The sequence below is a fragment of the Lactuca virosa genome, chromosome 8 (assembly GCF_052849685.1).
Source record: "Lactuca virosa cultivar CGN04683 chromosome 8, Lactuca_virosa_CGN04683_v6, whole genome shotgun sequence".
NCBI classification, from domain to species: domain Eukaryota; kingdom Viridiplantae; phylum Streptophyta; class Magnoliopsida; order Asterales; family Asteraceae; genus Lactuca; species Lactuca virosa.
Genome location: NC_136433.1, coordinates 27,717,857 through 27,743,730, shown reverse-complemented (window position 1 = coordinate 27,743,730; position 25,874 = coordinate 27,717,857). Strand labels below are relative to the sequence as shown.

At 36.2% G+C, this 25,874-nt stretch overlaps 1 protein-coding gene across 1 annotated transcript; it reads left to right on the top strand.

The window, feature by feature from the left end:
• Positions 1-18,117: 18,117 nt before the first annotated feature.
• LOC145133168 (7-deoxyloganetic acid glucosyl transferase-like) lies at positions 18,118-19,899 on the top strand. Its single transcript, XM_079068105.1, has 2 exons — positions 18,118-18,685; positions 18,798-19,899. The coding sequence occupies exons 1-2, from the start codon at positions 18,196-18,198 to the stop codon at positions 19,724-19,726; spliced, it is 1,419 nt and encodes a 472-aa protein (XP_078924231.1). The 5' UTR covers positions 18,118-18,195; the 3' UTR covers positions 19,727-19,899.
• Positions 19,900-25,874: the final 5,975 nt, after the last annotated feature.

The following is a 25,874-nucleotide window of genomic DNA, read 5'->3' as shown; positions in this document are numbered from 1 at the left end:
GTGTTAGTGTAAAAATTTGCATTTTTTGTTAAAAAATTTAGTTTTCCATTTTTTCATTTAAAATTTTCAATTTTATTTTTATTTTTGCATTTTATTCTATTGCATTTGCATATAAAAATCTGAAAAATCCAAAAAAAATATATATTTTATTTTCTGTTTATATCTTTTTTGCATTCATAAAAAAAAGCCCAAAAAAGATTTTTATTTTTGGTTATTTTTTATTTTCTGCATATCAAAAACCAAAAAAAAAAAATTGAAATATTTAAATGATATTATGATATTTTTTACATTCGATAGATCTGTTAAGATGAAGTGTGATAGTTACCGAAAATAACGGTTTCATTACAATCAATTTTAAGAATTATCTTTTCAAGTGATTTAAATGTTTTTTAATATGAACCAACATATGAGCCAAATAATTTTTACAATGTAAGTGTGGGATGGAAAACGAACAGTGTTTTAGAAATAATTTCATTAAATGCCTTAAAAAGAACCTAGATTGGATAACCCTTATCATTCCTTGAAGTACTGAACCCTATAGTTTTTGCGCCTTTTGAGGTTGGGAGGGAACTCTTGTTATACCCACAATTTATTATCATTTTTGAAGTATTGAAGATATGGTGGGCTTTAAAGTAAAATTCGCGCCCAGTCAATATATATATATATATATATATATATATATATATATATATATATATATATATATATATATATATATATATATATATATATATGTTAGAAATGGTATATCAAGCAACTTGAAGAAATCTGCAATTCAAAGTCAAATCCAAGTCAAGTTCAAGTCAAAATCAAGAACCAAACAAGTTAAATCTGAAGAGTTGATCAAGACAAAGAAGATGTGTGGTATAATGAGATTGATCCCTCGATAATGGAATCATAGGGGTAAGCTTGGATTTATTTGTCCATAATGGAGCTTACCGCGTTTACTGGACGAGTTCGGAAAAAAGGAGGGGTTGGTCAAGCTAAGTTTTTATAAACGAACTATCGTGAAATTAATTTTAAAAATACACTGTTTTCACAAATTCAATTCGACGTAAAAATTATTTTCTCAAGTTTGGTTTGACCTAATTAAATATAATTATGAATCGTTAATATAAAGTATTGAGACTGTTGTCTAGGTAGTGATTTTATTGGAGCTTCCTCGTTGTGAAATCTGATCATTTGACAAAAAAAAGAGTGAAGTATTTTAGTTTAAGTTTTTATTTTCTTTTTATTCTAAATTCTTTTTATGTCATCTACATCTTTCCATTTGTTTATAATCTTTTATCTTTTTCTTACTTGAGGGCAACTAAGGTTTAACCTTGGGGAGATTTGTTAGATGCCATTTTATTCATCTTTTAGGGTAGTTTTCATTATCATTTAGGATCATATTTTGTACATTTGCATGTCATTTATTAAAATAATGTTCAGTTCATGTATTTCGTTAGAATTCTCGTACTGCTCATGTTTTTATGTCAATTTCATGTAGTTCAAGTGGAGCAGTGCTTTGGGAGCAGTTGGATGCGCATTTGGAGCTTAAAATGGAGCTTGGAACTTATGAAGTATGTTGAAGAATGATTGGAAGATGTTTTTTTCAAGAAACATTCGATCGAATTGATCACACGAAGATAGAATCTGCAATCTGAAGTTAAAGGATGTTGCTGTCAGCTTTGACCCCCTGTCAGTATTTTGACCATATCTCATGAACCGTAACTCCGATTGACGCGATTCAAAATGTTATGAAAAGTAGACAGAATTTTGAACGTCTTAGGCAAAACATGTGATCACAACTCTTGTCCATGCGCATGGAGCCTTTATACGATCGTAACTTTGCTCGCAAGTTGTCTTCGAGGTTTTTTTGTGCCAAAAATTCATGTGGAAGTGAAAACTCAAAACATGTGATCGTAACTTATGTAAATGCGATCACAAATTCCCTCTTTGCGATCGCAAATTTGCCAAAAAGTGCCCAAATAGCATCCTACTTCATTAAAAAGGCCCGTGACGCGTTTTCTCAAAACATGCGATCGCAGCCTCAATACATGCGGTCGCAATTTCTGTCGATTTACCTGATGGGCGTATAAATAGACCCTCATAACCTTCCAGTAACCCAAGGTGGCGATTCCAAAGGTTCCAGACGACGAAAATACGATTTTGGAGGCGTTTCTTCTCCGATTTCTAAAGATCTGAAGACTGTAGATCATCTCCTTCAAGTGGATTAGTAAGATTAGTTGTTTGATGTCTCTTTTTATTTGTTTTCATCAGATTTTAGCCATGTCTGGCTAAAACCTTAGTTTTTAGTTCTGCAAAGACAAGTACTTTTCATGTGATTGATCATTAGATCTGGTTTTTTATTTGTGTTTCTATCTAGATTCTTTAGTTTTGTTCTTAATGAATGTTTGGTTTTAAATTCTTGTTATTCTGATCATCTGGCTAGGGTTTTATCATTCTAGTTAATCAGTTAATAGAATTCGTAATTATTCTAATTAACAAGTAATAAATCGGTTCCGTGTTTGGGATTTGACTTTATTATAAACTAAAAAATCATACATTTACGCTTCCAAGCTTGTGAGAAGTATTGGGTATTGTTGGGAATTTTACAAAGAACTTAATGCAATTTTTCTGATTTAATTAAGAGCTTGTTTAATTGAACAGTAAAAATTTAGGGTTAATTGAAGAGTTTGTTTTGGTTAACTAAATAAGGTAAAAGAGATTATGCTAGAGCTTGTCAGTTTTTCTCAGTACTAGTTTAGATAGAACACCTTTCAAATAACCAGGTCAATCTTGATTGCATGATTAGGAAAGTCGCAGCAAAGCTGAAACCATTTTTAATATTGATTTTCGTTTAATTTAATATCACTACAATTTTTAGTTTTTAGTTTTAATCAAAATCCCCCTTCTTAATAGTTTTTGTTTCGACTAGATGTGCCTGATGCAAAAAGGCATTGACTTTTAGACCGTGTCCCTAAGGATTCGACCCTGCTTCCCTGTGCTATATTCTTAGTGCAACCAGCAATGATAATTTACTTGTTTAATACGCACGCAACAACGTGTTAACAACGGGTCTTGGCTTTCAGGAAATACCAGACTACGTTAGAGGAGTCGAGTGGGAAGGAACCCAAAGAGTAATTTCTAAAATGGGAGCATGAAGAGATTTCGAGGACGAAATCGAATTTAAGTGGGGGGGTATTGTAAAACCCGTGTAACATACACGTTTTGAAATCGTGTTATTTGAAAAGTTAATAATATAATGAAATATTATGTGAAATTGAGTGTAGAGTTCTATCAGATAGTTTTTACTAGAAATGAAGTAAAACTATGTTTAGAATCACTCATAAAATATTGGAAGTCTTATGAGATTCCAATTAAAAGCCAAATAGTGAAATTTAGCAAAATATAAAATTTGAAATAAGTAAAATTTTATTATTGAAAGTTGTAGATAATCTCGTTAGAAACATTTAGGCGAAAACCTCATCGAAATCCGAGTTATAACGAAGAAGTTATGACCAATCGAAGATCCGCGACAAAACCAGCACGGCGCCGAATGACGTAAAAAGTGTGTTTTTGATAAACTACTTTTTAGCCTTAGTGATCTAAATAAAAGTCGTATTATTCGTTAAACCGAGAATTTTGATAAAAAGAACGCCAAAATCTGACTTCGTATGAAGAAGTTATGATTTTTCTAAGTTTCAGCTTAGCAGTAGATAGCTAAAAACTTGAATTTTAGATCGAGTGATTTTTAGCCGACACAACCTAAACGAGAATCGAAGGTCTCGTCATTAGCAGTACAACGGTAAAAAGTCTGACGAAAACGGACGTCGGATGAAGAAGTTATGAATTTTTAACGGATTTACCAGTCCCGGTCTGTTAAAAATAATAATATAAAAATAAAGCCAAAATTTTCCGACGAAGTCTAAACAAAATTTTTAGAGCATAATTTTTCCTACGCGTGCATATAAAGAACGTCAAAAACGGAGCCCGTATGAGAAAGTTATGGATTTTACAAGATTGGGAACAATTTTCGAGAAAATTCGCATGAATAGTACCAGCCACGTCACCCTCGCTCTGAGCTGGCCACGTGTCCGAAGCTGCTGCATGGCGCGTCCGAGAAGCGACGCATGTCGCACAGGTTTCCGAAGTCGATCACGTGATCCTCGCATGCATCCCTCGTGCCTGACTCGCGTGTCGCATGCTGATTCGACCGAGGGTGCGGTCCAATGAACTACCGACGCGCCTCGCCCGTGTCATCCTTCCGAGCCTCGCACCTGGCCTCCTCACATGCGCGACGTCTGGCCTCCGAACCGAGCTCCTGCTGCCGCGTGGCCTTCGCAGCTGCTGACTCCTCTAGCCTCGGATCCTACCCTCGCAATTTTCACCCTATAAATAAGAGGGTTGCGAACCCTCCTGAGAGAAATGGGAAAATGACCATTTTCACCCCCCTTTTCTATATTTTCATTATTTTGATATCCCCGAAGCCCCGATATCATTTTTAGCACCCGAAACACGCCCCGAAATTCCCGAGAAGCCCGAAAAATTTATCTTTTCGGTTTTGAAGCTCTACCTTCGCAAGGCCCGGTTTTTCAATAAATCTTCCAGTTTTCGACGAATAAATTCATATTTAGAGCCGAAATGCTGCACAAATTATTATTTTGACCCCCGGTTATTTCAAGGTGAGTTTAATATATAGGAACAATTGTATGTTATGTGTTATATGTGCTATGTGCTTTTCCATGTTATCATCTCGAGTTATTATTTCTGCTATTTTTATAGCAAGGCTGTACTTCTGACCACGAAGTGTATGACATAGGCATCACTTGGGTATTGGTATGAACCGTTGACCATGAAGTGTATGACATAGGCATCACTTTGGCTTCAGTAGTATGCTAAGATAAGGCTGAAAGCCTAAATATTCTAGCAAAATGATATTCCTGAGTATTTTCTATGCCATTTGTGCTGAAACTTTATTGATTGTATATCAAGTATGGAAATTGTTATGTCTCATTGATTGATATGGAAAGCTTTCCGCATTATGTCTTTGTTGTTCCTTGTTCCTCTTTGCTTCTGCCATATTGAAGTATATATATGACATAACATTATATTGTATCTATTATTAAACTCACTAAGCGTCACCGCTTACCCTCTCAATGTTTAACAAATTTTGCAGGAGATAAGTAACCAGTGTAGTCATATACTGTTGAAAGGTTTAGAATAGTTGTAATATTACTTTTGTATTTAGGGATCATGTATGTATAAAATTACAATATCCTGGGTAGTTATGTAAAATATTAAAACATAGTCGGTTTGTATCCAATCTTTTGTAATCACTTTATCAATGTAAGATATTGTTTTATAAATATGCATATAGCATGTTTTGGAGTAACTATGTTGTGTAGTATGAAAGTGTGGGTCTTTCAATCATGGTATCAGAGCAGTGGTTTAAGTGAACTAAATTCCATGGATTGGTATTTAGACTTAAACTATTGGAAGTTCAATATATGAACTGAATCATTGTAAATATATAGATACAAATCATAGGAAATACTTAAGTGGGGTATTGGGTAGTGATAAACCCTAGTATTCTAAGATATTAAGATACTTCAAAAATTTTAGAGAATTAGTTTCTGTGAACTAGGAATTTTAAGAATTTCTAGACTTAAACATGAATTGTTAAGTGAAGATGATACGATGTGTATCTGGTATACTTAGGTTGAATACCTAAATGGAAACAAGCACTAGAATATTAAGAGGAGATATGCCTTATATTCTAATATGTGCTAAATGATAAATGAATATAGTATACCTTAGGTTGCTTGCCTTATTGCTATCATTTAAGAAAGTTTACGGTCTGTTGCCGACCTTGATTTAGAAGAGAAAAATTTTTGTTTAGAATTCAAAGAATTTCTGTATTAGAATTTACATGAAACTTTTCGAAGTGATAAAGAGACTTATGATAGTCGACATCGATAAGTTTATAAATAAACGATCGCGGGATATCGTAAAATAATAATTATGAAGTATCATCGTAAATAGTTTATTAATACCAATAGAGTGGTAATATACATTTAAAGTATGTTTGATATATAATAACATCTTTGGAAGAAAGATGTGCGTTTGAAACACGTTGGGTGAGATAAATGTGTTGGTACAAATCCATGAAGTAGTTCCATCGTTGTCCCGATTGAAGCAGTGATTGTTTATAGAGTCGGAAGAACCGAAGTGGTGATAAATACTTCGACAGTATTGAAATTTATGTGGTACAAGATTTAGAAGAATTAAATGAAGATCAAAGGGAAGGCTAATGAAGTTTTCAGACTCAATAGGCCAAGGCTTTGTGATGTAGTATATAGTTCAAGTAGTAACATTATACAAGATGCTCAGACTTAGTATTTAATAATACTGAGTGATGATTCACTTCTATCACATCCTTATGAAAGTTACATTGTGTGTTAAGCCGACTTTAACATACATGATTAGGATGGTGAATTAAGTCATTTAGTAATAAAAGGTTAAGTAACTTACTTGTTTAAGTAAGATAGAATGCTTAGTTAAAGAAACAATACACCCATAGTATTGTATGAGAATAAATGTTGTAGTTAGGAATGGTAGAGAACCAAGTTGAAGCTAGTAGAGTTTGCTGAGATGCAGCTATAATGCAGACTTCTTAGGATAGACTCCTATGAAGTAGACTTAGACTTACTCAGATACAAGAATGACGATGTCATGAAAGGGTAATGAAACCAACAAATGTGCATGATGGTTTGCATGAGTCAGAAGATGATGCAAGTAGTTGAAGACCGTTTGCCTCCATGCTGCTAGAGTAAATTTTGGGTGTAGTATGTCTTGCAGAGTAGACACTACCTGAGAAATAATTTATATGAAGAATTGGAAGTAAAATTCTATCGACCTATGAAAAAGTATTAGAATATGCTAGATCGAGCATATGCGTGAGAAGAATTTTAGAAGGCGAGTATATGTAATTCAAGATATGTTTGATAGAAACGCGAAAACCCTAGTTGAGTCTAGGAGAAATTGTTGTATGTACTTGTTTGAACACACTCAGGTGTGAAAAGTTGCTTTGTGAAAACTTTTGAATGGTGACTTGGGAACTGCGAGACAATACTTGGGACGAGTATGAGTAGGTGTGAATAGTAGTAGAGGCCTATACTACTGGAAGCACAAGACTCACACTTAGATCAGGAAAAGTCACAAGGTTACCAAGAAGCTAGTAAATGATTCCGTTTTATTCATGTGTGTCGTTACCTTCGTTTCGGTAATGACTAAGAAGATAATTATCGTTCAAATCTTAATGTCATAAAGAGTGGAGTCCGATTAATATAAATCTACAAAGATAAAGTTGATTGGTTTAGAAAGCCATGTATTGAGTAATGACGAAACTTCAGTCAAGAAGGAGACGGTCGAGATGGTCGATAGAAATATAATGTTCTTCATTAAAGAATTGAGCAACCATTAACTAGAGATGTTACCTGTTATGAAGGCGATGAAGAATTTAGTTATTCATGGAAGGATTACAATATGAAATTCGTGATTTAGTAATCAATCGAAATATTCTGTCATTTGATAAAATTGATGTATGTCCGAAAGCACGAATTAGAGATACGTGGTGCTATTCTTTCTGTTCCGAAGCATCCACGTGTTGATCAAACTCTTTTTGTTTTCTTTATTCCATCAGCTTGATTTATTCGATCTGATTCTAATACAAGAGTTTGGTTCGTTATGTGTCTTGTGCGTTATAAAATCAAAGGTCATTAGAATAAGACCATACGAGTTGTTGTTATAGCAAAAGTAAAGGCCTTATCTTGGGTTTAGTCTATAAACCAAGAAGGAGCAGGAGTCTGCAATGAGAATTGAGTTTTAACTCAAAGATTAGGATCGAAGGCCCAATAGAGAATGACGAGCGGGTGCAGGTTTGAGCACCACTAGTAACTAAGAAGTTTGATGTCACACCCCGAAACCGATGGCGGAAACGTTCCGGGGCGGAGGACATCATGTGTAGCATCACAATCAATGAATAACAACAATCATAGCAACACAACCATTACAGTGAATACTTAAGTAAAAATGTTTACATCAGTTTGAAACTATGTCTGAAACTTTGTTTGAATTACATCCACTAGCTTTGTATAGTATAAACATAAAACTCTTATTGCTCCAGTTCCTCGAAAATCCAGCAAGTACCTGTCTACTGATTTCCTGAGAATACAAGCAGTTTGAAAGAGTATCAGCATAAAGCTGGTGAGTTCATAAGCGGTGGTTTGTAGTGAAAATCGTTGATGAGTTCGTAAAATGTTTGTATAGTTCCAAGAAAATCCGATATTTTCTTTAGTGAGGATGTAGTGTTTTCAATTCTGTATAAAACCATGAATGTTTGTCACTGAAAACTGTAGTGATATGCGAAATTATTACTTCATGTGACTAGCTAATGCTAATCATGATGTAATAGTACTTCGTGCGTGAAACCATTGTATGTTCGTTTCTGTTTGAAAGCCCTGAAAGTTCTCCAGTTGTAGTGTGTATTAGTTCTATTTAGTGTAAATAAAACTGTTGAAGAGTGTCAAGTTGTAAACTAAAGGTGATTTATACATATTGTGAGTCGTATAACCATGCTTGATATGACTAGAGACCTTTCCAACGTTCTTCAGGCGTCGAGTTAAATGACATTTGTACACCCCAGGCGTGCCCGCCTAACTGTAGCTAGCAGTTCGGATGTGGGATTGTCAGTCCCGAATAGATCTATTCACAAATCTCACGCTCTTCCTCCAAGAGACTCTGGTTATACTATGGTAGGATTTATCCATGTACACCTAAGGGTACAGTAGTGAAGTAGCGCCTCACAGTATCGTACAATCAAGTTTACATGTAGTGTAGTAGCATTTTACCATAGTGAAAATCCGTATGTATACCGTTTGTAGTGATAATTACCGTTATGAATACCATGAATAAGTAGCGATGTAAATTGTAAATTGTTTCTGTCTTAGTGCATATGTTTAATAGTGAAAGTTTCTATACTTGATATGTTTTAGAAAAATCTCAAACTATACCGATTATAGTTTGCATGTATAGTGAATAGCGTGTCCGGAAAACTATGCAATTTTAGTGAAAACGTCCCTTATGCTCAACGCAGTACAAAAGAGATTAAAGTATGAGACTTGCATAAGTTTTATGTATATTTTTGAAAACATTTATGTTTAGCTTGTATCCCCCCCCCCCCCCCGAAAACATTAAAATACGGAAAATGTAGGGGTATGAACTCACAGTTGTTGCGTGAAAGCGCTGACTGAAATGAAGATCCTCGAGTTGTTTCACGTAACACTTAACGAAATCCTATTATCAAATAAATACATATATGTATCTAAATTAGCGATTTCGTTAGATAAAGTGTTAGAAGAACACTTGTGTTCGGTTGAGGAATGTTACCGGGACTTGATCGAATCGATGAAAGTGGGTTTTCAGCCAAAAGCACCACCTAAAAAGGTGTTTACGGCCATGAACAAGGGTTTACGGTCGATAGATAGTTTACGGCCGTGAACAAGGTTTACGGCCGTGAACTGGGGTTTACGATTTCTGAATGCTTGGTGACTTTACGGTTGTAAACTCAAGAACAGGGTTTACGGTCTTTGAAGGCTTGGACCGTAAACTCAAGAACAATGGTGTTGATTTCGAAGAGATAAGTGTTCCAGACGTTTCGAAGTGACTCCAAATGGTGTTTCTCGATGTTTCCCGAAGTTTGAAGGTGTTTTTAGGTGTTTACGGTCAAGGTTCTTAGAGAGAGAATGAAAGAGTTTTCGGCCAGAAGTGTTCAAATGAAGGTGGAGGTCTCGTATTTATAGGGGTTTTGTGGTCGGTGGTGGGGGTCCACTCTTTGCTGGCCGTAAACGGGTATACGACCGTAAACGAGTTTACGGTCGTAACCTCTCTTAGGCCGGAATTGTTTGATTTTCGAGATATTCGGGTTTCCGCACGATTTTTGGTTCCGACTCGTAAATAATTTAATTATATATAACTAGATTATTTTCTAAACCAAAAAGTTTGACGGAAAAGTTAATGAATTCGAAATTTTATTAACGGAAATCGCGTAACGGAAACGGACAAAGTTTCGGGTTGTCACATTTGAAGAGTTTAACAATCGCTTGGCAAACCAAATGTTAAATATCGTACATTTTAGATTACCACAGAAGAAGTAAGTTAGGACTCAAATGTTGTGACTAGTAATTTTCTCGTAAACTTTAGATCTGCTCACATCTTATTTGATTGTGATGCCTCAGATTCTTTCATGCCTTATAAATTCGCACATTCTTTTCAAATTGCTTGTTACACAATTGTCCAATCATTTCATATAGATAACATAGGAAATATATCATTACTTGCTGATAAAGTCTATAGAGATAGTGTCATAGGAATTGAAGGTTATAATCTTCTTGTTAACCTAATTCCTATCTTCTTTCCCAGCTTTGATATTATTCTCGACATGAATCAATTGTCAAAGAACTACGCAGATCTCTTGTGCTACGAAGAGATGATATGCATCCCTATCGAAAGGAAGGATTCTTTTTATGTCTACGGTGAAAATAATAAATTTCTTTCTTAAAAACTCGTAAATTTATATCGAATGGATATTCTACTTATCCGGCTTATACAGTTAATACCTTGAAAGAGGAGAAGAAAACTGTGAATGATAGCATTTGGATAATTATCGACCGACTGATTAAGAGTGCATATTTTCTCGCCATACGTACAACGGTTCTAATAGAGAAATACGCACAAGTTTACTTAGACGAAATTGTGGCGAGGCATGGTGTGCCACTAAAGATTATTTCCGATTGTGATACTCGCTTCACTTCTCACTTTTGGGCGAGTATGAAACGTGAATTGGGATCTCGAGTTGCTCTCAGCACAGCTTATCATCGCCAGACAGATAGTCAAACGGAGAGAACGATCTAAACAATAGAAGATATGCTTCGTGCATGTGTCTTGGAATTCGGTGGTAACTGGGACAAGTACTTGTTCTTGTAGAATTTTCGTATATTAACAGTTACCACGCTTCAATCAAAATGCCACCATATGAAGCATTATATGGTCGTAAATGCCATACGCCATTATGTTGGCGAGATATAGGACAAAAGATCCTTGGAGGCCCTGAAATGATTCAAGATACCACCTACAAGAATCAAATTGTATGAGAAGGAATGAAAGCAACCCAGGATCGAAAAAAGACCTATGTAGAAATGGAGGAGACGATCCATAGAATTCCAAGTGGGTGATACTAAAGGTAACCCCGTGGAAAGGTATTATGAAATTTAAGAAGAAAAGGAGATTGAGTCCTAGATTTGTTGGACTTTTCAAAATTATCTAGAGAATTGGTCAACAAGCATATCGCTTGGAATTGCCTAAAGATTTGGCAAATATACATGATATATTTCATGTAAGATATCTACGTAAATACTTGAGCGTATATGATGAAACGATTCCATTATCTGAGGTGAAACTGGATAATAAGTTAAGTAGAAGAGATCGTAAATGAAAGAACGACTAATCTACGTAATAAAGAAGTGAAGTTGGTGCTTGTTAAGTGGAAACACCATCGAGGCCCAAATTATACTTAGGGAAAATAAGAATGAAATAAGAATGAAGTATCCCCATTTGTTTTAATCGTTGTGATTTCGGGGACGAAATCCTCAAAAGGAGGAGGTATTTGTAACATACACGTTTTGAAATCGTGTTATTTGAAAAGTTAATAATATTATGAAATATTATGTGAAATTGAGTGTAGAGTTCTAACAAATAGTTTTTACTAGAAATGAAGTAAAACTATGTTTAGAATCACTCATAAAATATTGGAAGTCTTATGAGATTCCAATTAAAAGTCAAATAGTGAAATTTAGCGAAAATATAAAATTTGAAATAAGTAAAATTTTATTATTGAAAGTTGTAGATAATCTCGTTAGAAACATTTAGGCGAAAACCTCATCGAAATCCGAGTTATAACGAAGAAGTTATGACCAATCGAAGATCCGCGACAAAAACCGGCACGGCGCCGAATGACGTAAAAAGTGAGTTTTTGATAAACTACTTTTTAGCCTTAGTGATCTAAATGAGAGTCGTAGTATTCGTTAAACCGAGAATTTTGATAAAAAGAACGCCAAAATCTGACTTTGTATGAGGAAGTTATGATTTTTCTAAGTTTCAGCTTAGCAGTAGACAGCTAAAAACTCGAATTTTAGATCGATTGATTTTTAGCCGACACAACCTAAACGAGAATCGAAGGTCATTCGCAGTACAACGGTAAAAAGTTTGACGAAAACGGACGTCGGATGAAGAAGTTATGAATTTTTAACGGATTTACCAGTCCCGGTCTGTTAAAAATAATAATATAAAAATAAAGCCAAAATTTTCCGACGAAGTCTAAACGAAAGTTGTAGAGCATAATTTTCCCTACGCGTGCATATAAAGAACGTCAAAAACGGAGCCCGTATGAGAAAGTTATGGATTTTACAAGATTGGGCACAATTTTCGAGAAAATTCGAATGAATAGTACCAGCCAAGTCACCCTCGCTCTGAGCTGGCCACGTGTCCGAAGCTGCTGCATGGCGCGTCCGAGAAGCGACGCATGTCGCACAGGTTTCCGAAGTCGATCACGTGATCCTCGCATGCATCCCTCGTGCCTGACTCGCGTGTCGCATGCTGATTCGACCGAGGGTGCGGTCCAATGAACTACCGACGCGCCTCGCCCGTGTCACCCTTCCGAGCCTTGCACCTGGCCTCCTCACATGCGCGACGTCTGGCCTCCGAACCGAGCTCCTGCTGCCGCGTGGCCTTCGCAGCTACTGACTCCTCTAGCCTCGGATCCGACCCTCGCAATTTTCACCCTATAAATAAGAGGGTTCGAACCCTCCCGAGAGAAATGGGAAAATGACCATTTTCACCCCCCCCCCCCCTTTTCTATATTTTCATTATTTTGATATCCCCGAAGCCCCGATATCATTTTTAGCACCCGAAACACGCCCCGAAATTCCCGAGAAGCCCGAAAAATTTATCTTTTCGGTTTTGAAGCTCTACCTTCGCAAGGCCCGGTTTTTCAATAAATCTCCCAGTTTTCGACGAATAAATTCATATTTAGAGCCGAAATGTTGCACAAATTATTATTTTAACCCCCGGTTATTTCAAGGTGAGTTTAATATATAGGAACAATTGTATGTTATGTGTTATATGTGCTATGTGCTTTTCCATGTTATCATCTCGAGTTATTATTTTTGCTATTTTTATAGCAAGGCTGTACCTTTGACCACGAAGTGTATGACATAGGCATCACTTGGGTATTGGTATGAACCGTTGACCATGAAGTGTATGACATAGGCATCACTTTGGCTTCGGTAGTATGCTAAGATAAGGCTGAAAGCCTAAATATTCTAGCAAAATGATATTCCTGAGTATTTTCTATGCCATTTGTGCTGAAACTTTATTGATTGTATATCAAGTATGGAAATTGTTATGTCTCATTGATTGATATAGAAAGCTTTTCGCATTATGCCTTTGTTGTTCCTTGTTCCTCTTTGCTTCTGCCATATTGAAGTATATATATGACATAACATTATATTGTATCTATTATTGAACTCACTAAGCGTCAACGCTTACCCTCTCAATGTTTAACAAATTTTGCAGGAGATAAGTAACCAGTGTAGTCATATACTGTTGAAAGGTTTAGAATAGTTGTAATATTACTTTTGTATTTAGGGATCATGTATGTATAAAATTACAATATCATGGGTAGTTATGTAAAATATTAAAACATAGTCGGTTTGTATCCAATCTTTTGTAATCACTTTATCAATGTAAGATATTGTTTTATAAATATGCATGTAGCATGTTTTGGAGTAACTATGTTGTGTAGTATGAAAGTGTGGGTCTTTCACCCCGTTTCCAGATCGGATCGGCTTATGGCTTCACGGAGTCAAAGGCTTGGTTTTTGGGTAAAATCAATGCTCGCGACGCGACCATAGAAGGGTCACGGCGTGAGGAGTGATCAAATGAAGATTTTGATTTAAACTGAGCTCGCGATGTGATTAATAAGATCTCACGACGTGAGATACGCTACACCCCAAACCCACGATCTTTTAGGGTTTCCATCGTATTTAAACCCCATGAACTTCATTTTAGGGTAACAAACCAACCTCCTTCGTGCCCAAACTCAGTAAAACCCTAACCCTAGCCTCTCATTGTGATTCTTGAACTTTTGGTGGAGTTTTGGTGCCTTTAAGAGGAAGAGATCATCATGAAAGTCTAATTGCAGCTTGGAAGCTACATTTACAGCCTTTAGCTACACTTCTGGACCAATGTGACTAACCAAGTTCCTAGCTTTATGTTTCTTTGTTGCTAGATCTAAGGTTTTATGCATATGTATCCAAGATCTTAAGAGTTGGAGTGTTGGGACTCCATAAAGTTGGCAACTTTATAGGTCCTTAGGGTCCCTTGATGCTTATATGTCATGGATCTAGAGTTTGGAGGATGCTTGAGTCCATGCACGAGAAATTACTTCCTTCTCTTTATAAATGGCCTACCTTGAGCTCAAGTCTTGTATTGGACATACAAGACCTTAAAGCACTGATTTTTATGATCCTTGGAGTGTTAGGAAGTCTCCTGGAACAGATGGATTAGTGGCTTAATGGATTAAGAAGTTTTTGGAGCAATATGGCATTTAAACAGATCTCACGACGTGAGGAGATGCATGTCACGTCGTGAGGGTGTTGAGACCTGTCTATTTTGTCCTGAAGTGGCTTACGACGTGAACCATAGTTGGCCACGTCATGAGGGTCTGCTGGTTGTTGACTTTCGTTGACCGTTGACCGTTGACTTTTTGACCAAGTTTAACTTTGGGTCAAACTTGAGGATTTTGGGCTATTGACTAAGATTCTATCTGGTTCCTGTGTTAGTGGACTCGCGGGAGCAAGCAGTGCTTAGAAATGGATCATATCGTAGTGTTCAGAGTTCTTCAATTCAGGTGAGTTTTCGCCTCACTATACCCGTGGGTCGAAGGCACCAATGTCGGCCCACTAGTTTTGGTTATTTGTTAGTAGAGGGATGCCTTAGGGACTGTATACAGTCATGTAGGATACAATGAGTACTTTTGATCTAGGATCTTTTATATGTTCCTTGTTTGGTTGTGGTTCTAGAGTAGGATCACCTGTCCGGGTGTCTATCTCACCTCTGAGTATATACGGTCATGCATTCCTTGGATTGTTGATATTTAGTATGTTGTTTATGGTTTAGTGATCTGTTAGATCTGTATCATGGTATCGAGTATGATGTTATGTTGTAGTGATCTGTTAGATCTATATCCTGGTATTGATTATGCTGGTATGTTGTAGTGATCTGTTAGATATGTATATTGGTATCGAGTATGCTGCTATGTTGTGGTGATCAGTTAGATCTGTATCATGGTATCAAGTATGTTGTTTTGTTGTAGTGATCTGTATAACTGTATGTTATCTGTACTTGTTGGTTATCATCTAGTGGAGTGCCCTAGGGACTGTCTGTGGTCATGTAGGATAGCCTGAGAACTTTTGATATAGGCTTTCTTGCTTGTTCCTTGTTTGGTTATGGCTCTAGAGTAGGATCATCTGTTCGGGTGGCTATCTCACCTCTGGTTACTTATGGTTACACATTCTATGGAGGTTAGCTGGTAGCAGGACTGTATGCCATGAGAGGACTAGTAGGCGGTAGTGAGCTGTATGATTGATGTTTGCCTGTATTATGTGCCTACTTGATCCTTAATTGTTTATATGTCGACATATGGTAGTAGTGGGTTGAGGCGGCCATGCTTTGTGCTGTAGGCCAAGATACCCGGTACGAGCCGACTGTAAGTCATAGGCACGAAGGCTCTGGTAGAACAGTTGGGTTGAGGCGGTAGGCCGACAAACCCTGGGTATTCCAGCCCGATGGTTGAGTGGACCCGATGCATGCTTGTATGTTTATCGTATGGGGTATTTTGGGGGAAACTCACTAAGCTTTGTGCTTACCCAGTTGTTTATTGTTTCAGGTATCATCGGTCATCATGGAAAGGCGAAAGCGTGACTGTACATATTCATCAACAAACATGAGGATTCTCGCGCTTTACTATAACTCCGATCTTTTATAAATGTATTTGGAATAAACGGTTTTCTCTATAACAAAGTTATAATTGGGAAGATTTACTTAAATAAAATGAAAAATTTTGGTTGTGAAACATGGGATGTTACATGTTGTTAGGATGGATAATATGTTTTTGATCAAACAACGAACTATATATTGTAATACAACAAAACAACTTTATGGAAAATTGACTTATTTGTATCATCATTCGTCAGATATTTGTGAAGAACAACATAGATAACTCTTGCCATTTATAACTTTCAAAAATAATTTAGTTGATCAAATTCCATACGAATGTGAGGGTAGAGTTTCTTTTTATGATCATGTGCCAAATGAGAGAAAAGTAAATTATGTAATATTACCAAACTATATTTTTATTGGTTTTTTGTAACTTATTATAATTTTTAAAAATGATGAAATTTTTATTAAATTAAAATTTTCATTTGTTAAACTTCTATCCGCTAAAATTTATGTTTTATTGAATTTGCATATAGTATATAAAGAAACATATAGCTTTACAAAATTAAAATATATGATTACGCTTTATAAAACAATTAATAGATGTGTCGCTTTAGGGATAGGTCTAAGGTCATTCAGGAGTTTGGTCAATATCTAAAGAGATAAAAAACATGGGTGGGAATGATTTTTAATAAGTACTATTAAAGTACAATGTTTTAATAGAAACAAATGAAAGTAAGTTTATTTTTTAGTTCGCTTTTGCGGTTTTGTTTCGGTTTCGAATTTTTTCGTTAATAAATGCATGTGTGCTTGACACAAAAATGATATATTAAGATTTACTAAAATTATACACTAAAATTTAATAAAAGAAAAAAGGAACAAGTTGGATAATATGTGAGTACATAAATATTTAATTAACACAAAAATAATATGTTTATAACCTTTGGCTTCCGGTCTTTTTTAAACGGGTCTCGAAACAATCTGTTTTTTCCAGACCGATCATTTTTCAGCCCGGTCTTGTTATAGACCGGTTCAGCCTCTGTCCTTTTTCGAGACCGATCAAAATCAGTGGCGAGGCTACATAATACAAAGGTGGGTCACATGACCCACCTAAAATTTAGATGTTTACAACACCTTACATATAAAAAATATTTATGACCTACCTTACTTATTTTGGTGGACCTAGCTAATTTGTTTGGAAAAAAAAGGAAGGAAAAAAGATATAAACTATAGATAATAGTAGGCATATTATATTTTTAGCATGAAAGTGTCCGACATTGACATCATTAAGAAAATGGCTAAGGGTTTTCTATTATAAATAAATGCTTACATTTTCATATTTTTACACCATAAGCTTGTCGATATCTAGTTTGGACCGGCTAACTCCAAGTATAAGATTGTGAGTTTTTGTTTAAAAAAAAAGAAGAATCGGTTTTGGTTTGGTCCTTTCATTACCAATTTTTATTTATGCGGAACTAGTTATTTTTCTAGTTGAACGGACCCGATTGAACCTGGTTTTCTCTTGAACCGTCCAGGTTAAACTCGGTTAGTGAAGAACATGTTTTTCTATTATAGACTCGCCACGGATCAAAATTAGTGAACTTGTTCTGTTGTTCATGTACAAGAGAAACAATCACCATATATCAAATTATCAAGATGATTTACCTAAAACGTGGTTCATGTAAGCCCAAGGACAAAGCCCAAACGCTTCATGTAAAACCTACGCATCCAAATCACTTGTCTAATACAAACTACAAAGTATCAATAGACGGTTATTGGTTATTTATTCTATGTGTGAGATAAAACAAATAAGAAACCAAATTATTACTCATATCTAAAACAAATAATGTCAACTTTGTAAACCAAAAGCTTTTAAACATATTTTTCACTACAAAATGTAAATCTATTATCTATGAGATAAAACAGAATTTTATAAAATTTATTTAATGGTGACATGCACTTTAAATAAAATAACAGTTACTTTACTAGATTTATATTTCTAGAGAAAGCGGTGGTGAAACAACGGATAAAATGGATTGTCTAGACATTTCAAAGTGGTCACCTCTTATCTCTGATCTGCAGAATTAAAGATCATTCATGGATCCGAAACCACCTTCTCCACCGCATGTTCTTATCTTTCCATGTCCGGCGCAAGGCCATGTGAACTCCATGTTAAAGCTGACGGAGCTGCTCCTGCCGGCGGGTCTGCACATCACCTTTCTAATATCCGCCAAAGACCATGACCGCCTATCCCGCTTCACCACCGTCCATTCCCGCCTCAGCTCCTACCCGGGTTTCCGGTTCCACGTCATTCATGGTCTCTATGAAGGCCCCATAGACACCGATGAAAAACTCAGTCTGATGTTAATTGATTCTTTGCCTAAAGTAACTACACCCTTGCTCAGAATGTTGCTTCTCGATTCTCAGGTGACTTGTTTTATAGCTGACGGAATCTTGGGTTTTTCACTGGATGCGGCGGCGGGTACCGGAGTTCCCGTCATGTTCTTTCGGACGATTAGTGCTTGTGCTTTCTGGGCTTACTTTTGCATCCCTGATCTCATAAACTCCGGCGACCTTCCCTTTCAAGGTACGTAATTACTAATTAATTACTCAAATGTTTTACAAACACATGTGTACTTAAACTTTATCGAGTTTGGTTCGAATATTTTTTTGATATCTGAAATTTGTAATGAATAAAGGTACAAACTTGGACGAACGAATAGTCAACGTGAAAGGCATGGAAGGATTCCTTCGCCGGCGTGATCTTCCAAGCTTTTGTCGTTCCGGCTTAAGCAACACCACGTTCCAAGAAGTTAGCAGCATAACACGCCGGACACCAGATGCCCATGCACTCATTCTCAACACTTTTGAAGATCTTGAAGGCCCTATTCTCTCTCACATACAAAAACACTGCCCAAATAATAATATTTACACCATCGGACCACTTCATGCACACCTCAAAGCCCGATCCATATCAAAATCCACATCTTCAAATAGCTTATTCCAAGAAGATAGGACATGTATAGGTTGGCTCGATCAACATGCACCCAAGTCGGTATTATACGTGAGTTTTGGAAGCATAGCAACACTAACAAGAGACCAACTTATCGAGTTTTGGCATGGTTTGGTTAACAGTGAGAAACCATTTTTGTGGGTCATTCGAGAGGATCTTGTTTCGAGTCTTGATGATGAAAACAAGGTGCCAAGTGAGCTAGAAAAGGGTACTAAAGAAAGAGGGTATCTAGTTGGGTGGGCTCCACAAGAAGATGTCTTAACCCATTCAGCTGTAGGTGCCTTTTTGACACATAATGGATGGAACTCGACGTTGGAGAGCATTGTTGAAGGAGTGCCGATGGTGAGTTGGCCGTTTTTTGCAGATCAACAACCGAATAGTAGATTCGTGGAGGCTGTGTGGAAATTAGGGTTGGATATGAAAGACACGTGTGATAGAAGGATAGTTGAGAAGATTGTAAAAGAAGTAATGGAAGTTAGGAAGGAAGAGTTTGAAGAATCCGCCCGTCGTATGGCGAAACTGGCGAAGGAGTCTGTGAGCAGCGGTGGATCTTCTTATAGGAATTTAGATCGTTTGATCGAAGACATTAAAATGATGACTGCTCAATCTAATTAATGATATGTCAGCTGCTAATGTGAACATTTGCACCTTCTTCAAGTTCCTAGATATATAAATTAAGAAATAGAAAAACTGTAATTGTTATAGATATTTGTTTCTTCTTCAAAGAGGAAAAATCTTTTATAGATATTTATTCTCTTTAAATAAAACCATATTGTTACTCGGGAGGATGAAGGAAATAGATGAATTTATACATGTTCTTGATTGTTAATAAAATAGTATTTAACAATGACCTAATTGTTAAAACCTTTCCAATATACTAGCTCAATTTACATCTTATCCTATAGCAGTTTATGTGAATGGTGGAGAATATTTTAAGCGTCGTGATCATCGGTGTTTTTTGGAAGCTCTCACTGTAGGAACTAAACCCTAAAGATACTCCAACATGTGCTCCTAAAGACAAAATTATTGCACATGGAATGTTGAGGATTGCCGCCTGGAAAGAAAATTATAAACTCTATATATGTGGCTTCAAAAAGGATTAATGACACAATTGTTAACCAATTATTTCTATTGTTTTCAAAGAATATCAATGTATTAAAATAATATTGTAAAAAAGTAATCTAGTTTTATTTTTGTGTTCTTACAACATTATGGCATGACCGTGATTAGCCCGTTTACATACCATGCTAAAGCAAAAATAAAAATTAGTAATTTCTCACAACATTTTCTTAGTATAGTGGTGTTTTCGAAATACTTTAGATATAGATAATTGGTTATTTACTTATGTCATTAATCTTATTTTTTCCATAATAGAATGTTATAATATCAAAAAGTAGAAGTACTATGTTATAATAAATATAAGATATACGATTGTTATTTTCTTTTATTTAACCCTATGGGTCTCCACTGCATGGAGGATCCTATGTCGTTAAGGTTTAAAGAACACCATCCAGAGTCGGGTTAAGGCTTGTTGCCATCTCAACGTGTCTCAACATGTAAAATTAAAGGATAGATGCATTTGACCGTTCCAAATGGTTACATTGGAATAAAAAAATATTTTTTTCCTATAAATATAGCTCAACCCCAATTAATTTTTCCCGCACACAACTCTTATCTTTTTTATATTTTTATGCAAGTTTCTAACAAAAAAATTTATAGAAAAAATTATGTATTTTTTTAGCCTTCTAATGTCTTTTTTTCAATTTAAATGAGATGTTTTTTACTATTATATAATTTATATTTATAATTATTGAAAAAAAATGAAAAAAAAACACTACAAAAAAAATGAAAAGTATGAGATGGAAATTAAAATGGTACGGAAACGTGGTAATGATTTCCTATTTAAATTAAAGCCGACAAAAATCGATTCAACCCGTCAACCCAATCCGAACCCAACCAAAAATTAGCGGGTTGCGTTGAGATTTTCAACCCATTTAACTTAAATGGGTCAACTCGTCTAACCCGCTTAATTAAATAGGTTGGGTTGGGTAAATATTATCAACCCGTTTTCAACCCGTTTAACTTTAATATATATATATATATATATATATATATATATATATATATATATATATATATATATATATATATATATATATATATATAATTTAATATTATTTAAATATTATGATGTATTAATCAAAGTATTAATTTGTAAATTATAATGTTGCATTATTATTATCTATGTTTAATAAAATTCAATCCTAATTTCCATCCTTTTTTAGCGCCGATAATACTGGTCACTCTCCAAAATCATTGTGAAACTAAACATTTTTAATGTTATTTGAACAATTTATTTGTATTTAAGAATTAGGATTATGCTTTTGTTATAATTATGAAGTTTTATTTATGTTTTATAATTTAAGTGGTATAATATTTAATTATATAATTTATTTAATTGATTTTAAATGAGTTAACCCAAGTTTAGCCCATTTATTTAATAGGCTGGGTCAGGAACTACATAAACAGGTCAACCCAGTGACAACTCATTTATCTAAAAGGTTGGGTTAGGTTGGAAATATCAACCCATTTAAATAAAGAGGTTGGGTTGGTTTGAAATTTTCAACCTAATTATTAAATGGGTTGAACCCGAACCCAACCAAGGTCGACCCATAGTCACCTCTAATTTAAATTGGTATAGGGTAAAAGATAGATATGACATGTGGGAAAAAAACTCAATAATAAATAAATTTCTTGCATTTAAATTAGAAAGGAAACAAGAAATATCTTGCATTTAACCTTGAAGTAAAACAAATAATTTTCTTTTGTTCTTAACTTATTTTTTTAATTCGGAATGTCCCTACTGTTTGTTTTTGTTACGTGTTTGGTCTGTCTTACATAAAAAGACTATTTCTCCCACCCCCTTGTCTTACCTTATCTACCCCACCATTTTTCCTTATTTAAATAATAGTTTTTTTAGGTAAAACATTGACCAAGCACGTAACAAAAACAAACATTAGGGATCTTCCGAGTTAAAAAAATAAGTTAGGACCAAGCGCGCAAATTACCCAAAATCATAGGGACCATTCGTGTAATTTACTCTTATTGACAATCAAACGTTATCTAATAGATTTTATGGTAATTTGTTCTATAACATAGGTATCAAGTATTGCAAATTATCCATGTTAAACACTTTAGGTTTCAGATCTCAGGAGAGGTAAGATTGGTTTTTATTCAAGATTGACGATTTGTTCTTCATCGGGCTTGAAGAACTATTCTAGGGATGGTTTCGGTAGATCAGGATAGACCATTGTATGATCAGAGTTGGAAGTGTTATGGTCGGTCTGTTATTCGTTGAGAGCTTGGCATGGAGTTGCTTCAGTGTGAGCGCTCTGTTGGGGAGTCAGACCATTATAGATTCCAGGTCTCAGAAGGGTAGAAGCGGTTTGCATGGACTGAAGTTTTGATTGTTGTCCTCGGGATGGAAGTTTCGGTTCGGGTTCCGGTTGCCATGAGAAGACTGTCTTAGGCGCAGAATTTCCGATTGTGACCATCAGGTTGGTCGTTTTGTTATGAGTATTAATAAGGAGGGATTTCGAGGACGAAATCTAATTTAAGTGGGGGAGAGTTGTAACACCCGGAATCTAGAAGGTTAATTGTGGAATTATGCCAATTTTAAGTTGAACTCGGCGAGTTGAGGATGAAGAATCATGGGGATTTAATGGGTCTACTCGACGAGTTGAGGAGCCTCAACTCAGCGAGTAGAAGCTTGCTTGACCGCGAAGTTTAATGAGGCAACTCGACGAGTTGAAGAGCCTCAACTCGGCGAGTTGGCCACTCTGAAGGAAACCCAAATTTTAGGGTTTTGCACCCTATTTAAACACTTTAAGTTCTAGATGTTGGCCTCATTTCCAGCCTCCATAGCCTCTAACCCTAATCTCGAAACCCTAGACCCTCCTTGAGTGTTGTGAGCTCATTGTGGGTGTGTTTTGGTGTGTTTGAAGACCATTGAAGGAAGGAAGGCTTGGTGCAAAGTGGTGGTTCGAGTAGGAGCTTTCAGATATGGGTTCTTTGCACCATTTCCAGCATATTTCGGGTATAAAGTTCTAACCTTGCTTATTTTTGGCTTAGATCTCTTCTTGGGTTCATTTGTATGCTTTTAGCCATGGATGAGTGGTTGTTGGGAAAGTAGAAGTCCCAAGTGTCTATCCTTTTCAGATCTATGATCTTCATGAGTTCTTTTGGCATAAAGGTGCCAACTTTATGGTCCTAGGGCTTCATGCATTCATTAAGTCCTTCTTTTGGCCTCTTTTGTGCATTTGAGCTTCTTCTAGTTATGGATGCGTGTAAACTTGGAAACTTTACATGGTCATCTAGCCTTAAGTGGTCAGATATGCATCTTGGAGTATTGCCTTTGGTAATTTAGTGTTTGATGATTAAGTCCTTACCCTTTTAAGTTAGGGTTTGGGTTTTGAACCTATTTTGGTGGTTCTTAGGGGTAAAGTTGGAAACTTTACCCTTCTTGAGGCCATTTTCAGTTAAGATCTGAGTTGTGAAGCCCTTAGTTTCGCTAAGGTTGGCTTAATGAATTAAGATGTTGGATTTCTGATGAACTCGGCGAGTTCATGGGTGAACTCGGCGAGTTGATGGGGTTTTGCCCGATCTTTGCAGTCTGATGAAGAAACTCAACGAGTTGAATGATAACTCGGCGATCTGGGTCAATTTGGACCGTTGATTTTGACTTTTGATTTATGACTTTGAGCAAGTTCGTCCAAAGGGGTAATTATGGTAATCTGAATTGTATTTAAGGAAATATGGGCTTAGGATAAGGTCCATATGGGATTGGGCCCAATTTGGAAAATTAGGCCATTAGTGGGCCTTTGTGGATCTTTTGGTTTTGGGCCTCAGTTTTGGTGTATGTTGGGTCAAGGGTAAAATGGTCACTTTACCCCAAGTATGGATTATGGATTATGGCATCGAACGCAATTGCTAATTAGGTGTGTTGTTGGTATTGATAGCTCGGGAAGCCGGCAGGGCAGCAGCTAGGGATTTCTTTCGGGGAGCTTCTGCATTCGAGGTGAGTCTTCCTCACTGTGCTTATGGATCGAAGGCACCAATGTCGGCCCTTTTCGGATTGTTTGCCTGGTTTATTGTATGCTTGTATGTTGTAGTGATCTGTTAGATCGGTATCCTGGTAGATAGGATGTTGCCATGTTGTGGTGATCTGTTAGATCGGAATCCTTGTAGATAGGATGTTTCCATGTTGTTATGATCTATTAGATCTGTATCGTGATAAATAGGATAGTGTCATACTTAGTGATCTGTAAGATCTGCATCTTTGTTTGTTGATTGGTTATGTGTTTAATTGCTATATATATATATATATATATATATATATATATATATATATATATATATATATATATATATGTCGACATGTGTGTTTAATTGCTATATATATTTCGACATGTGTGCGTGGTTGGGTCTAGTCAGGCCGAAGGCCCGGCGAGCGGTCCAGATAGGCTGTAGGCCCTGCGAGGCGGTCCAGTCATGCCGAAGGCTCGGGAGCGGTCCTGATAGGCTGTAGGTCCTATGAGGCGGTCCAGTCATGCCGAAGACTCAGGAGCGGTCCAGACAGGCTGAAGGCCCTGCGAGGCGGTCCTGGCATGCTGAAGGCTCTATATGCATGCTGTTATTTGTATATTTTATCGGTTTGGGTGTTGGTACTTTGGGGGAACTCACTAAGTTTCGTGCTTACAGTTTTGGTTTATGGTTTCAGGTACTTCAGTGGACCGTGGCAAGGTGAAGGCATGACCGGACACATCCTCACGTTTTGGACTTATGATTTCTGGGAAACTCTGATAATGTGAATGTTTTGAAAACTATGTTGAAAGAGATTCTGATTTTTAAATAATGTTTTGGGAATAACGGTTTTTGTAAACAATTCTATAGAAAAAGGGTTGTTTTGAAAAGTTTAAAATTTTATTGAAATTTTACGGATGTTACATAGTGAGTTCCTCAAATTACCGCATACCATACATATCCGCCAGCTCAAGGCTGTGTCGGGTCTATTTCACCCCCGAGTCTATTTCAACTGATGTGTCGGCCGAAGGTCGTACCTGTTCTATTTCACCCGGGTCTATTTCAACTCATATGTCAGCAGAAGGCTGTACCGGGTCTATTTCACCCCCGGTTCTATTTCACCCCCGAGTCAATCTCAACTCATATGTCAGCACAAGGTTGTATCGGGTCTATTTCACCCCCGGGTCTATTTCACCCCTCATACATATAGCAAACAGACGCATAGGCATACATACCACTACTAGAAAAACAGCATTTTACGACGCGCAATGCATGTTGTAAAACGCTCAAACGACACACAAATGCATGTCAAGGAAGGCCCTGTCATAACGAGAGACGACACACTTTTGCGCGTCGTCTATTTACGACGCGCATTTACAACGCACAATTACGACACGCATTTACGATGCGCATTTACGATACGCATTGCGTATCAAGGAAGGCCCCGTCATAAAGGAAGATGACACGCATTTGTGTCGTAACCTTACGACGCGCATTTACGACTCGCATTGCGTATCATTAAAGCCCCTGTCAAGAAAGGTCATGTCATATCATAAATGAAGATGACACACATTTTTGCGTATCATAATTTTAAATGTTTTAAAAAATATTATTTATAGATTTACTAATTTTCAAATTAAATTTGTATTTAATGTCTCATAATAGAAAATAAAATATCATA